This window comes from Asterias amurensis, chromosome 18 (genome assembly GCF_032118995.1).
Source record: "Asterias amurensis chromosome 18, ASM3211899v1".
Classification (NCBI taxonomy): Eukaryota; Metazoa; Echinodermata; class Asteroidea; order Forcipulatida; family Asteriidae; genus Asterias; species Asterias amurensis.
Genome location: NC_092665.1, coordinates 11,335,920 through 11,350,729, shown reverse-complemented (window position 1 = coordinate 11,350,729; position 14,810 = coordinate 11,335,920). Strand labels below are relative to the sequence as shown.

The 14,810-nt window shown below is 38.0% G+C and overlaps 1 protein-coding gene across 1 annotated transcript; it reads left to right on the top strand.

Annotated features, from left to right (window-relative positions):
- Positions 1 to 1,636: 1,636 nt before the first annotated feature.
- On the top strand, positions 1,637 to 12,826 carry LOC139950637 (solute carrier family 25 member 36-A-like). Its single transcript, XM_071949416.1, has 7 exons — positions 1,637 to 1,878; positions 3,298 to 3,492; positions 5,185 to 5,262; positions 7,449 to 7,549; positions 7,812 to 7,878; positions 8,136 to 8,404; positions 9,103 to 12,826. The coding sequence occupies exons 1-7, from the start codon at positions 1,784 to 1,786 to the stop codon at positions 9,297 to 9,299; spliced, it is 1,002 nt and encodes a 333-aa protein (XP_071805517.1). The 5' UTR covers positions 1,637 to 1,783; the 3' UTR covers positions 9,300 to 12,826.
- Positions 12,827 to 14,810: the final 1,984 nt, after the last annotated feature.

Here is a 14,810-nt window from a genome sequence, read left to right as displayed (position 1 = left end):
CTGAACCATGCATGCTTCGACGATTAATTCAGCCATCATTAGTTCGGCCAGGACACACACAAAATTAGCAGAACAATAAATAATTGACAAGTCGACGAAAATTCTCAATGGCCACCATATTCTGATTTTATTTCTTCTGATGTAATGATGTATTGTAGTGTAAAGCTTGATAACTTAGGGTAAAAACACTATCTAGGTGGTTGAATTATTATTGTTTCCAATACATGTAAAGGTCCACAACAGGCTTGGGAAAATTACTGTCTGAAAAACTTCTCAAATTTACTTTTCTTTTAATACAAAAGCTTTTGTTGGATCACTTAACTACGTACCAAACCAGCTTCTTCAATCTAAGGTAGGTCTATATATTCTCTTTTGTTTACTTTGAAACAACTTGTTATAACAAAAAAAGTACTGAGTATACAGTGCTGCACACATCGGTGTACATGGGTAAAAACCAAAAATTAATATTCTTTATCCCCGATGCAAATTTAACATCTATTAAAATCGTTTGCAGTACCCGCTGCTAAAACATAGGATTCGAACTGCCTCTAGCTACCGGGCAATCTCGGTGGTCTAGTTGGTATGACACTGCTCTAGAATTGCAATGGTCGTGGGTTCGAATCCCACCCGAGTAAAAATGCCTGTGATTTTTTCACAGGACTCGGGAAAGTACTGAGTATACAGTGCTGCACACATCGGTGTACATGGGTAAAAACCAAAAATTAACAAAATATATTTTATAATAAAAACAAGAATAATTTATAATGGCCTCAAGGACAACCGGTATCAAAATCAAATATAAAACCACAAGGAAATGAGACTGGATACACTTTGAAATGTTGTGGGTTGAATATAGAATTGACATGAGTGGGATTGGCTGATTCATTAAAATGATCTTGAAAAGTGAACTCTGCAATGCTCACAAAAGGGATGCCAAGCTGGCAACAACAAAACTCATATAGTAACTCATAACATCTATTACAATATGGTTTATTTTTGTTTTGTTTGAATAAAATAAAATAAAAACTTTTCACCATTTGAATTTAAAAAGTTAAGAAAATTTAAATAAACAATAAATGGATAAAATCTATGCACACACACACACACACCCACACACAAAAGCATCTTTAAGAAAATATAAATTATGCACAAAACTGGACGAAAACATGCATCAAATATACAAACAATATCAATAAACAGGCATTATAATTATGATTTGTACAAATCAATAAACTAGAATGTTGAGAACTCAGCGGTTAGCAAAGGCAGAATTTGAACACACAAAATTGTTGTGAAAGTCCTGGCAGTCTAACCACTAAAATGACCACGATTTTCCGCGTAAATATTTCCCAAGAGCACACAGTACATTACAATAATAAACCACGTCATTGGTTTTAAGTTTAGTTCACATTCCGCGCTCCATATTCGTAAAACCAAGGCCATTTTTGTGTAACCTCTATGTAAATTTCTTCGGGGTCGTCATTCGTCATGCTATACCAATTACGTCTTAAAATAGCAGCCAATCAGCTCAATTGCTTCACGTGCAGCTCGGTCCGTGACCTCTACTGTGGAAAATGTGACCAATCGGCAAGTCGTATGCAATGTTTTCATCATGTTGCGGCCGCGTGACAACTTGTGGGGAACGTTTGATCGGAAATTACCTGTGATCGAATGGCAGTGAGAAAAACGTGTACATTTAGTACACAGAAAACTTGTTCTACGCTGACGAAAGGTGTGTTTTGGTTATATCCCAAATCTTGTGAAAAAGGAATGGATACTTTGTATGGCAGTTTCAGGATCAAATGCTGAAAAAGCTGAATACACCAAGATGCATAATCAAATGGTTTCGGCGCATATGACCCATGTTATCGCAGGAGGGTGAGTACAGTAGCTTTTACGTGGAAGTTTAAGTTAGGTAACAAGCCCCTTTCACTAACAAACTTTTGCCTCGATCCAGCCGACTCAAATTACATCATAAAAACGTTATCCACATTTTCGGTTCCACTGCGATTGAGCCCTGGTAGCAGCAGCATGTCGCAATGTAAATGCCGAAGAGCCGCTCCTAAGCTGGTTATATGTAACGACATCGAATCTGGCTCATTCTGTATTAAAATATGTGTAATTTAAAACGAAAAAGAAGATTTATCACATTTTTGAGCACTAGATAGTTGTTTGGTTTTCGACCCTCAATTTTGTGGATGGGTCATTGATGTTGTGTTTATAATCCAGGTCAGGTAAATTGGCATTCTGCTGACATGATGGTCATCTGACCATAAGGGTGGGTCCAAGAAAAGTAGGCCTAATCTTTCTCAAGTATTAGAAGTATTTGATTATAAAAATGGTAAAATTAAATATAATGCACCACTTGCTTGGCGTAAAGTTTAAACTATTTTATTTAGTTTTCCAATTAAAACTTGTGCAATTTTTAATTGATTCCACCGATTGCAATAACCATGTTTATAATTGATGGAGGTCTCATGATGACGTCTGGATCTTATTAATATACCACCAAGTTCAGCAAAACCCTAACCCTAACCCTACCCTGAATGTATCCAACTGTTTTGTTTTTGTTTATATTTGTTATTTTAGACCCAAACAATAATATCTTACACCTGTATCTTATAGTCGTAAAAGGCCCTTGGTGAAAAGTAGTTGTCACATTAAATATTATTATGCATTGTCGTTTCTATAATTTGTAACTGTGACCAAATATATTTACTACGCCCTGACTGGCTATGTGTGGAATCGATTTTGTGGGCAGAGGAAAACTGACACCTTTGTTATTGTGCAAAATTAGTTCATTTGATGATAAAAAATGTGTTGACATAAATTTCAAGTGGTGATAAATTATGAATATAAGCATTTTCTGTACCTAAACTGATCAACGTGACATTCTACAATCAAAGATTTTGCCCCTTCATAATCATTGAACGCAAGATTTGTGTAGCCATTGTGCTATATAATAAAATGTCATTTGAAATGCAAAGGTTCGGACTCCACGTGAAGTGGTGTACGTGTGAACCGCCGTGAACTGGTGCAAACTTGACATGCATTGTTCAAGGCTCGAGCACCTGACCTGTATTTAATCAGCCAATGTTTGTCAGTTTGAACAAGGTCTCAAATTCCAATGTCTGATGCTTTAATTGATTAAAGATAGTGTTAAGCCCTGTTTGTACAAAAGCTTTACCAGGTGGAAACTAAACTTTTTATGTATATTGGAACATTTGCAATTTGTTGATTTGTTTTTATTTACAGTTTGACATGAATTAATATTTTGTTTCCCAATTGTATCTATAGAGCTGGCGGTACAGTAGGTGCAATTTTAACGTGTCCACTGGAGGTTATAAAAACTAGGCTACAGTCGTCCAACACATGTCTACGAACAGAGTATATACCAACAGTTTCGCAAGCCAGTCTGTCAACAGCAAATGGGGGCGTTGCTCAAGTTAGCAGTATCTCAAGACAGTCGCTTGGCGTTGTCAAATGTCTTAGGTAAGTTGAAATCAGGTGTTGTTCATTTCAACAGTGGTTTTGCTAGCCAAAGTCCACTTGAGAACCTCTGTCCACCTAGTCAGGTCGACTAGGTTAAACCTGTGCTCAAATTAATATAGAGATGCTTAAGCAAAAAAATAAGCAGGATACCAGTCACAGATAGTACATGTGACATGGTTTTTTAACTGGTGACTTTAGTCTGGTTAACTTGTTTGAAGAGAATTCTGACTGGTCCTCATGTGTGTTAAACTGGCACTTGGCCAACAGACCACTGTTACGAGAGAACAATTTTAGTTGTTTACAAATTTTAATTTCATGGATCATCAATACTCGTGCATAAAACATTTCAAATAGTTATTGAACTGGTTCTCTTTATCCTTAGTCCATTGAATGCAAATTCTTGTTGAGATGCACCATGCCCTTTTTATTTTAACTCCTGGGAGATAATCCAATGATCACGAATTGGAATGTGGAGAACATGATACTTAGAATGTGCCATGCTGCTAGTGCAAAGGAGAAGGGACTGTTGTTAAAAATGCGCTATGTGGTCGAGTTATCACTGTCAGTGTTGGTTTGATTGGACTTTGACAACTGTGATGAAAGCCACATCAGTAGGTCACGCATGTGTGCTTCGTTTAAGGGCAAGGGCGCCAATGTATTTTCTCCTTGGTAAAGGGCACTCTATGAGAAAATTGTAAATTTCTTCTGGAGTATTTCAAGGGCACCAAGGCAACGACAAAGGGGCACAGAGGCAATCGCCTTTGTTGCCTCCGTGAAGTATCAGGCCATGGTAGACCTTTTCCATAAAAACGACATTGAGACTGAAAAAAGATGTGGCATGGGATGGTTTTTTTTCCCGAGAATCTGGTAACCATATGAATTGTGTCGGGACACAGTTGCATCATTACAAACACCCATAGGGGAAGAAAGCTGGAAATTCCATTTGAATTACCTCAGCAATGAACTGCACAATGAAGTGTGTCGTTCAATAACTGACCCAACTACTCAACCGAATCAAAGAACGCACATGTTTGTATCGATTTGATTGATTGAGTTTCTATGCTTAGTGCAAAATATGCTGAACTAGCTTACATTGATTGTCCATATGCTACACATTTTTTAAATTGTAAACAAATCAACTTAACACAGTTTAAAAAGTGAGTTCTGTACTCGATCCACTTTTTCTGTATTTTTGTTCAATGTCTCAGATAGCAGGTCTGAGTTCCGACAGAAAATAAATGCAAATTGTAAAAGCATGCAAAACTGTTGCTGAAAATAGAAGCTAAATACCCAGATCTAAGACAAACATGACAAATTTACTGACATACAGTACAGAATGTGTGAACACCTGTCAAGTTTTTCCGTGAGTACTGTCTTACTGCTAGTGAAGTTTTGCTGCATATCAGTGATGTGTGTGCCATTGATCGCACAACTGGTAGAATGTTTGTCTAACATGTGGGGTTTTTTGGTAGGTTTTTAGTAGCAAAAGTGATTATTTAAGTGTGGAGTGCTATTGACTAACTTAGTGTCCGAATAGAAAAGTGATGTATACTGCAGACTGAAAGTGATATTATTGTAGCAGTCATGGTGTTTTGAAAAAGTGAACTAAATTTGTCATACTTTTTAATTGTCACACAGCAGCTTGGGGTTATTCGTTCTCTCAATTTACCATTTTTGTTTCCACCTTTTCAGGTACGTTGTTGAAAAGGAAGGTGTTGCTGCTCTCTTCAGGGGTCTTGGACCTAATCTCATTGGTGTAGCACCCTCAAGGTAAGCTATTTTTAAGAAAGGAACCAGACTAAACTACTGGGGTAAATTGCTCATATACCATGTCCAATATGGGGGCAAGGGGTAGCTCCCCGCAGGTTCCCATATTTAACACAATTATCATCTTGAACATAAGTACCCCCCCCCCTCCAAATTGTCTTAAAGAATTCTTGAGATTCTAAGCACTCAACAAAGCACCAATAATGGTCGCTTCTACTAAGGTGTTTGCATGTAAAAGTGCAAGAACTGGTATGCTTCACATGGGTTAAAGCAATGTAATGTGAACCCAAAGTTATTGGGAACTGAAGGTTGACCAAAATGTTCAATTCAGTGCCTGACTCAACAATCAATAGGGTCAGATGCATAAATAATAGACACTCTGCAGAAGAGTTGAAGAGAAGGGTAGAAAGACAATATTTTCAAACCTCGAGGTTCAGAAACCTAAATGGACTGGGTATGTATTTCTGAGAAACTCTAAATGGACTGGTGAAATACTGTGTTTCTGAGAAACTCGGGGTATGCTATGCTTGCTGCTGTCCTGTTTACTGTGCAGTGCTAGGCCATGAGACTCGATAATGAGGCATTTAATCTGAGCCAAGGACTGTGTTCGGCCATTTCACCAAGTCAGTGAATTGTTATTTGTAATGTTGATTCAATTGCGTGTTACCGAGGCCATCTGTGTAATGATTAAGCTGGTTCATTCCGGTTAAGGAGTGTTGGTGGGGGGATCAGACATAACTTCACTTACCACGATTATGTGGCATACCTGACTCTAGTTTCCATATTGTGTTAGGTTTCTTTTTTTTTTTTTTTTTTTTTTTTGCTTGCAGCTAAAGTTGTTTAAGGAATTGCTTAAATCTGGAAGGTTGATTGGAACAAAGCGGAGGATTTTCCTCTTTGGATTTCTGTTGGAATACAGAATCGGAACACTTAAAGGAACACATTGCCTTGGATCGGTCGAGTTGGTATTTGGAAAGTGTTTGTAACCGTTTTTTATAAAATGCATATGGCTGGAAAGATGTTTTAAAAGTAGAATACAATGATCCACACAAACATGCCTTGAAATTGCGTGGTTTTCCTTTTACCTTGTCGACTAACACGTCGGCCATTTATGGGGGTCAAAATTTTGACTCCCATAAATGGCTGACCGTGTTAGTTCGCACAGTAGAAGGAAAACCACGCAATTTCGAGGCAAACTTGTGTGGATCATTGTATTCTACTTTTAAAACATCTTTCCAACCATATGCATTATATAAAAAACGGTTACAAACGCTTTTGTTTTGACCAACCTGTCCGATCCAAGGCAACGTGTTCCTTTAATGAGAGTGATATGATTGATGACATTGAGGCCCAACTTTATTGAGCTGCTTAAGCATTAAAGAAGTGGCCAAGCACAACCTTTCTGGACAAAGGTTACCAGTCAAAATACCGAATAACATGCACAATTCTGCTGGTTTTTTTTTATATTAGTGCTCAGCCAGTTGTTAAGCAATCAATTTGTGCTTTGAAATTATGCTCAGGTATACGTTGGAAGGCTACATCTTGCAAACATTTAGGGATTTAGTCCCTATTTGTTTGACATAATATCTTCTTCAATCAACGAAACAATACCCCCTTCAAACAATGAAACAATAGAAATCCAAAGTTCCTGGCCTGGAAGGGGACTTCCTGTGGAGTTTTATCAGCTGACCATTGTGTGAAAATAAAAACCACATGCTTAAAATGCCAATTGCCAAACAACTTCATTTCAACATCTTGGTAGCTGATGATGCAACGTAGAAACAGAAAACAATAGAAATGGCCTGCAGATAATTTTACTGTCGGTTATCATCGGGCCAGATACCTGGTCACTAATCATCACAACGGTGCAGAAAACAACATATTATTTAAACAACAAAAGGTTCTTGCATAAATATTGTATCTCGCACATACTTGTTTTCTGTGTACAAATGCGCTACTTTGAGCAAGATACAATGCTTTGTTAATTAGAATCTCATTTAAGTATGGGTTGTTTTTTTCAGGGGGCGAGGCAATTTTTCATTTGTGTACTCCGTTGTCTCCATGAAGAGTTGGGTCCAAGTTATCAACTTGATCTTCAAGTTCCAGATGTTTGAAAATGGTGTATTTCTTGAAGGTTTAATTTCCCCACCGATAACTTTGCATTTGTTTTTTTTCTTTGTTGTTTTCAGAGCGATCTACTTTGGTGCTTATGCAGAAACAAAGGGCTTCCTGAACGACAGATTAACACCAGAGTCTTCACTTGTGCACCTGCTGTCTGCAGGATTTGCAGGTAAAGTAACGTTTTCCTCTTCGTCATCTTGACACCACGGCACAATTTCAAGGCAATAAAATTTGTATGCCAAAAATCAGCGATTATATAACAAAATTTGACTCACCAGAGTAATGATGTCATGTGATATTTTACATTTGTAGTGTAGTTTCTTGATAAATATTTTAGGAGTGTGTTAGTTCAAAATTGTATGTTAAAAAAATAAACAACCCTTAATTTTTTACAACAGTTTTGTAACATTTCCTTTTGGTTTCTTTCTCAGGTTTTACAGCGTGCACACTAACAAATCCAATATGGCTGGTCAAAACGAGACTACAATTGGAACAAGTGTAAGTAACATGTTCTGTCATAACACTTCTCAGATTGTTTATTCCTATTCGGAATTACTCTTCCTGCATGAACATAACTTGCTCTGGATTTTTTCGGGGATATCTCAAAAACGCAACCTGCTTTTGAAATGAGATTAGTTCTGTTGTATTATACTTAAACAGGATTGAAGCAATCTACTGGTTTCAAAAAGCAAAGGTATAATTTCCCTTCAGCTGGTAGATTGATTGATTGGTTGATTGATTTGTTTGGCATACAGAAACGGCAAGAGGCATGCAAACATGTTTCGCTGCGCTCAGTATGTACACAGTAGAGAAGGTATCAGAGGTTTCTACCGGGGCATCTCGGCATCCTATATGGGCATCTCGGAGACGGCTATACACTTTGTCATCTACGAGCACATAAAGTCGTTGCTGACGGAGAGGGAAAGTGGTCTGCCTGATGAGAGAAAGAAGCTGGACTTTGTTAAATTCATGGGGGCGGCTGCCATGTCCAAGACGATAGCAGCCACTGTAGCATATCCACACGGTAAGTTTGTTTTCTTTCCCTATGAATTGTTCCCTGAGAGGCGGGGACTTTGAGGTTAGGACTACACTTAACTGGTTTGGATGATCAACCCTAATCAACTGCCACCAGTGGTACAATGCCACCTACTCCTGTTGCTAAAACTTGGTTACCACCTCCACAGTACATAAAGATGTAGGCATGGGTATCATCCACTAGGAACCTGGCTGGTAGAGCAGAATGCAATACTTACCCAATTGTTTACAAAATACTCATGGTTTAAACAAGGGCACACATGTCATAACACATGTTAATCAAATCCACACTCTCTGCTGCTGACAACACCAAAGCTTTGGTCCGGTAAACTAGACTGCTCAGAAATGTCAATATATTTGTGCACTTTAAAGTCCAACACAGTCTCTGCCCCCACCCTTCCTTTTTCCACACATCGCAGTACTGCCAACTCGCCTTGACTCTGCAGAAAATTAAACAACCTTTCCATGTTCTACTGAACAAATTCAACAGATCTGGATAATGCAAACTGTGTTTCGATTGTGTTGAATGTATTTCTAAATTTCTCCCCGAAGGTTGTACAAAATCGCCCCGAAATTCAGATACTAATGTTAGCAACTCAGTTATCGTATGACTGTGAATTTTTTGTTTGAAAGTTTAGACGGCCCTTTATTTAAAAATTTCTTTTTTCTTTTTTAATCTTCTTACAGAGGTTGCAAGGACAAGATTGCGAGAAGAAGGAAACAAGTATCGCTCCTTTGTACAAACATTACTAACTGTCGCTCGGGAGGAGGGCTATAGGGGGATCTATGGTGGCCTTACAACGCACCTCGTCAGGCAAATCCCAAACACTGCAATAATGATGTGTACGTACGAGTTCATCGTGTACCTGTTTAATCGGGTGTAGGATGGGAACTTTTTAAGCAGGACGATACAGAGCTTGTGACTCTATGACACCTCTTGCCACAAACCTCTTGTTTTGACGCAGAGAATGATCAAGGCGATGCAGGGAGCAGCGAGGCAGTTTTGCCCGGGTGCTGTGAAACAGCAGAGCACCCCCAATGCGAGACAAATGCAAAGACAGAAAACAACTTAAGTCAGCTGGAAGATTTCCCCTGTGATCACTCGTGCGAGTTATCATTTGTACGATCTGGGAGACGGGGAGCTGCACAGACTGGAGCTGCAAGGCGCAATATTACCTGGGCGTAATCAACAGCAAGAGCCCCATGAATACAAAAATGCAGTAAGTCGACTTAAGTCAGCTGGAGGAGATGCCCTCCCAACTATACATGATCAAGATACTTCCGTCTTTAAATTGTGCGAGTTAACATTTGTATTCAGTTCAGCATGGCAGCTTCAGGACCTGATGGGAAATCATTGAAGTGGTCTTCAAATCTACCTCGATGGCGGATGGGAAAAAGGGATTATCAGAATCAGGTCGTGGTTTTATGTTGTGTTCTTGATGGGTTGCTGATATGCGGTCGCTGCGATGGAATTAATAAGCACCCTCAAAAGATGCACTGTTAAAATTTGATCACAAAATTTTAGCGATCATCTTTTTTTTTTTTAACAGATACACCTTTGCGATGATTCTTGCCATATTGATGGTGCAAAAAATTCAATTTTTTTTTCGAAACCCCATTCTAAATGTCACATCGATAAAATGGTTTGCCCATTCCTGCTATGTGATAATATTCATGGTGTGGTGCAGTCGTTTGGGACACTAAATCTTTTTCGGAAACAAATTCTTCCAAAATGCATTTGTCTGAATTTGATGGATTCAGTGGTGTGTTTTTTAACTCAGTACTGCCAACTCTCTCTGATTCTGCAGAAACCTTTGTGAAAAACGCCAATATGTTCCAAATAAATTTGAAACCCCCCTCGAGTATGGAAACCTTTTCCCAATTAATGTTGAATATTTCCATTCCATATTAATCTCCCTTATTGTTGTGCAAAATATCTCCCTGATTGCTAGACACATATTAAACCCCAATCTTCTGGGTCGATCATCGCAGTGACAAAATCCAACACATCATGGTAAACACAACACCCAAACTGTTTGACTCTGATTATGGTGGTATGGCTGATGAATTGATTTGTTAATGTGCTTAAAAAATGCCTGTTATGCAGTACTTTTACACCAAAAAGCTTCGCTTATTTAAAATTCTGAAAAAGTCCACCCCAGTTTGGTTGACAAATTGTATTCACTTGAGTCCTTATTTTCTATTCAAGCCCTGATTGAAGTATAGACCTTTATCATGCTACCTCCATCTTGGTAATGTTCCTCGTATCGAATAACAATAATGGATGCTAATAATCACCTTGCAATAAGGAACCAGACTATATTGTTCTTCTAGCCTCGGTTTGGTAACATTGATATCAATGAGAGAAATTCAAGAAGGCTGCATCGTGATAATGGTCTATACATGGACAACCATGAAGTCTTTAGCAGACAAGTTGGGAAATGAACAATTTGCCATTTTTAACAGGCAGTAAGTTGAGAAATGGTGAATCAAGGAAAAAAAAACAATCCAAAATATTCAGAGACTGGTAGACAAGTTGGTACTAACAGTCTATTTTCATGTGTGCTGAGTAGACAATTGAATGGAAACCTCACTTGCTAGGGTTGACTGATTAATACGCAAAAAAGTCATTAATCCATCGCAACTTCAAACCAATGGGATCTGCAGCCACTAAAATATGTGCGCAAACATCTGGCAGCATTCGCCCTTTACTGTGGTCTGCTGGCTAAATTCCAAGTAAAACACCAGGCTAGTTCACTGTTGATAGGCTTCCCTATTTCATTTGAAATGCATACTATTAAAAAAGCTGAAGAACTAGTGGAAATAGCAAGCTAACTGGTCCTGCTGGTCAGTCACTAAAAAAAGTTAGTTGCAAACTTTGCCTTAACTCTTTCAGTGACCTGCCAGTGGGATTAGTTATCTCAGTATAAAAGAGGTCGGACAGTGTTTTCATTGGTCCATACTGTAGTTACATTCAAGCGAATTGAATTGACAAGCTAACTGGTCCTGTTGGCCAGTCACTACAAACTAAGCTTGGGCGATATCACGATATTATCAAATATCGCGATACTAATTTGGAAAAGATTTCGATATCAGATCGATTTGGTTTTAATCAAAATATCGATATATCGCGATATATCGCTATATATCGCGATATCGATTAAATATCGCAATATCGCGATGTATTTCCTAGCCGAGACATCTTGCACCTCATAGGTTTGGAGTAAAACCAGAAGAATAGGTCATTAGAACACCTCTCTCATGCTATGACTGTCTCTTCTACAACTTTCACTGGGAGTTTGAAGACTGATGATCAGATGTCAAATTTATTTAATCGCAATTATATCGAATATCGCAATATATTGTCGGCGATATATCAGGAAAAGAACAAATCGATATCGCCCCCAAGCTTACTATAAACGGGAAGGGCAAACCCTGCCCGGGTGTGGTATTGCATTACTCAATCAAAACATACCTTCCGTTTGACCGACCATTCACAACTTCTGATACTTCCTGGCTTGTGTTTACATTTCTAGAGTAACTGTTAAGTTATAACTATGTATCACCAGTATTAAATTACTACTAACTTGGAAAGTTACAGTAAATTTTGTATACAGTTTCCAACCAATCCACAGGTTGGCATAGAGAATGGGAGCTGTCTACATGGCTTTATTGGTTGATTTGATATTTTATTTTAAACATGGAATATTTGTATTGTAACAAGTAATCCATGGTGGTGGCTGTCTTTGTAACTATTGGTTACTTTTTGTTGTGTTTTCTGGACAAATTAAGCGGCTGCATTTAATTGGACAAGGAAGTGGCCAATCAGCAAGAGGTATTTGCTGGTTGATTGGGAAGAGTTTGTGGGTAGTACATGTATTGTGTGTTACCGGCAAGAACAAGCAAGTTGATGTCAGATTAGGTCGTCATTATTGGCTAATTTCATTATAATTATTACCTGTTGTGGGCAAAGTTTTCAAAGCTATAGAGTTGAAGCAGTTCCCCACTTTGGTATTATTGCTTTGTGCTGGGGTTTTCTTGTATTGTTGCTGACACTCAGATTTGCAAAACTAACAACAAAACCTACTTGTATAGATAGTATAATAATGGAATTGCCATAGGTACTGTTCAATAGACAGCTCCGAGTCTGAACAGTACCGATGCCAATGATCTCACATGGTCCGTTTCCGAAAGGGATCTTTCCCTTTGGAAATAACCGGTAATGCCAAATTTGCTTTTTTTTTTGTAAATATTTGATTTATACTGATGCCTTTAAATTTGTATATTGTAACTTAAAAATAAACCTACATTATAAAAATAATATGTTCTGTTTTCTAAATTTGTGTATAAAGAGGTGAATAAAAAATCATTGACAGAAACATGAAAGAAAAATAATTAAATTGAAGCATTGTATTTTCATTTTGATGTGCCGACTTTAGGGACTTCATTCGACCTCATTCAAGAATTCTTAAGACAATTTTTTTAATAAAAAGAATGGAGGACAGTTATGGCTTTGGCTTAAAGGCAGTGGACACCATTGGTACCTGCTCAAAATAGTTATTAACATAAAACCTTATTTGGTGACTAGTAATGGGGAGTTGTTGATAGTATAACACTTTGTGAGAAACGGCTCCCTCTGAAGTAATGTAGTTTTCGAGAAAGAAGTAATTTTCCACAAATTTGATTTTGAGACATCAGAGTTAGATTTTGAGGTCTCGAAATCAAACATCTGAAAGCACACAACTTCGTGTGACAAGGGTGTTTTTTCTTTCATTGTTATCTCGCAACTTAGACGACCAATTGAGCTCAAATTTTCACAGGTTTGTTATTTTATGCACATGTTGATATACACTAAGTCAGAAGACTGGTTGAACAATTACCAATACTGTCCGGTGTCTTCAAGTTTAATGTAATTCTAAATATATCCCTGATTACAGGAAGCAAATGTTGGTAGCTCCAATGGCCTGGAATTTCATCTGTGAAAGGGCAAAGCCATTTTCATTTCGCAGAGGGCACTTTCATTGAGAAAGCTGCAAGGCTATGGAAAAACCCTTGTAAGGGGCACCGCGGTCAAGACCAGGGCCCAATTTCATATAGCTGTCAAGCACAAAAATCTGCTTGGCATGAATAAAAACAGGATTACCAACCAAATTTTTACGTAATTATCAGGATAACCAAACAACAGCTGGATATACCAGTGCAGTAACAAGCAATATGCAACAAATGGAAATTTAGTTGGTAATCCTGTTTTTATTACGGAAGAAATTTCATGCTAAGCAAATTTTCTCAAAAGGATTTGATAATCATCGACATACAACAGAGTTTTATTCAATCATGGCTTGATTAGTGATCGACTTTGCTCTTCCTGTGTCGGTCTGTCAACTTGAAATTAATGAATTTATGGCTAGCAAAAAAAATCTCATTTTGATAACAAAACTGATACCTTGAGTACAAGGTCATTGTGTAAAGGGTAAAGAATGACTTGTTGACCAATTAGGGCAGTGGGCTTTTGTTATCGCTACAGGTACATCCACACTACCAGTGGTAACCTACCGTTGTAGCCCCAATTGTGTGGCCAACTCAAGCCACACTATTGTGTGCCACACAAGGTGTGTTTCTTGGTGTCTGCACGGTGTCGTCATTAGTAATTAGTTTGTTATTTCATGCATATGTTGAGAAACACCAAGTGAGAAGACTGGTCTTTGACATTTACCAATAGCCTCCAGGGTCTCTAAACAAATATACCGTGTTGAGGATTATAATATAAAGATAAAAGTTCACTGCACAAATCCTGATAAACTGAAAGGTGCTCTGGTGGGTTATTGTAAACATTAGTATCTTTAGTTTTGATCTATTCGGTAACAAAGTTTATTCTTTATTTGCTTATTTAGCAGGCTGCCAATTGTTACAGTTCTGGAAATACTACTCCGGTTTCTTTTGTGTAGTTCAAGTTCAAAGTCATGTATACCCTTTGCTTCCACTGTAATGTTCGTTTACAACTTGTTACAAGGGGGCTGGGGGTCCAACGTGATCTGGGGCCAATTTTATAGCGCTGCTAAGCACAAAAGTTTGCTTGGCATGGTATTTCTCCCTTGATAAAAACAGAAATGCCAACCAAATTTCCATGTGATTTTCAGGACAAGCAAACATTAACAACAGCTGAACACCAATAAGAAACGACATGCGACAAACGGAAATTTGGTTGGTAATCCTGTTTTTATCAAGGAAGAAATTTCATGCTAAGCAAATTTTTGTGCTTAGCAGCTCTATGAAATTGGGCCCTGGCTTCAGGTGTAAAGAAATTGCAAAATAGTTTGGGGTTTTTTAAGAAGAAGAAAACAAAAAAGTTCTTTGTTTAGCGAGAGGGTGGGAGGGGTCCAACATGGCACGTTAAA

What these genes read in the sequence shown, in the direction of transcription:
- LOC139950637 (XM_071949416.1), top strand. Translation starts at nt 1,784, where the DNA reads ATGGCAGTTTCAGGATCAAATGCTGAAAAAGCTGAATACACCAAGATG. An exon ending in GGCGTTGTCAAATGTCTTAG is followed by an intron (nt 3,493 to 5,184) that starts GTAAGTTGAAAT and finishes CCACCTTTTCAG; the next exon opens with GTACGTTGTTGAAAAGGAAG. An exon ending in ATTGGTGTAGCACCCTCAAG is followed by an intron (nt 5,263 to 7,448) that starts GTAAGCTATTTT and finishes TGTTGTTTTCAG; the next exon opens with AGCGATCTACTTTGGTGCTT.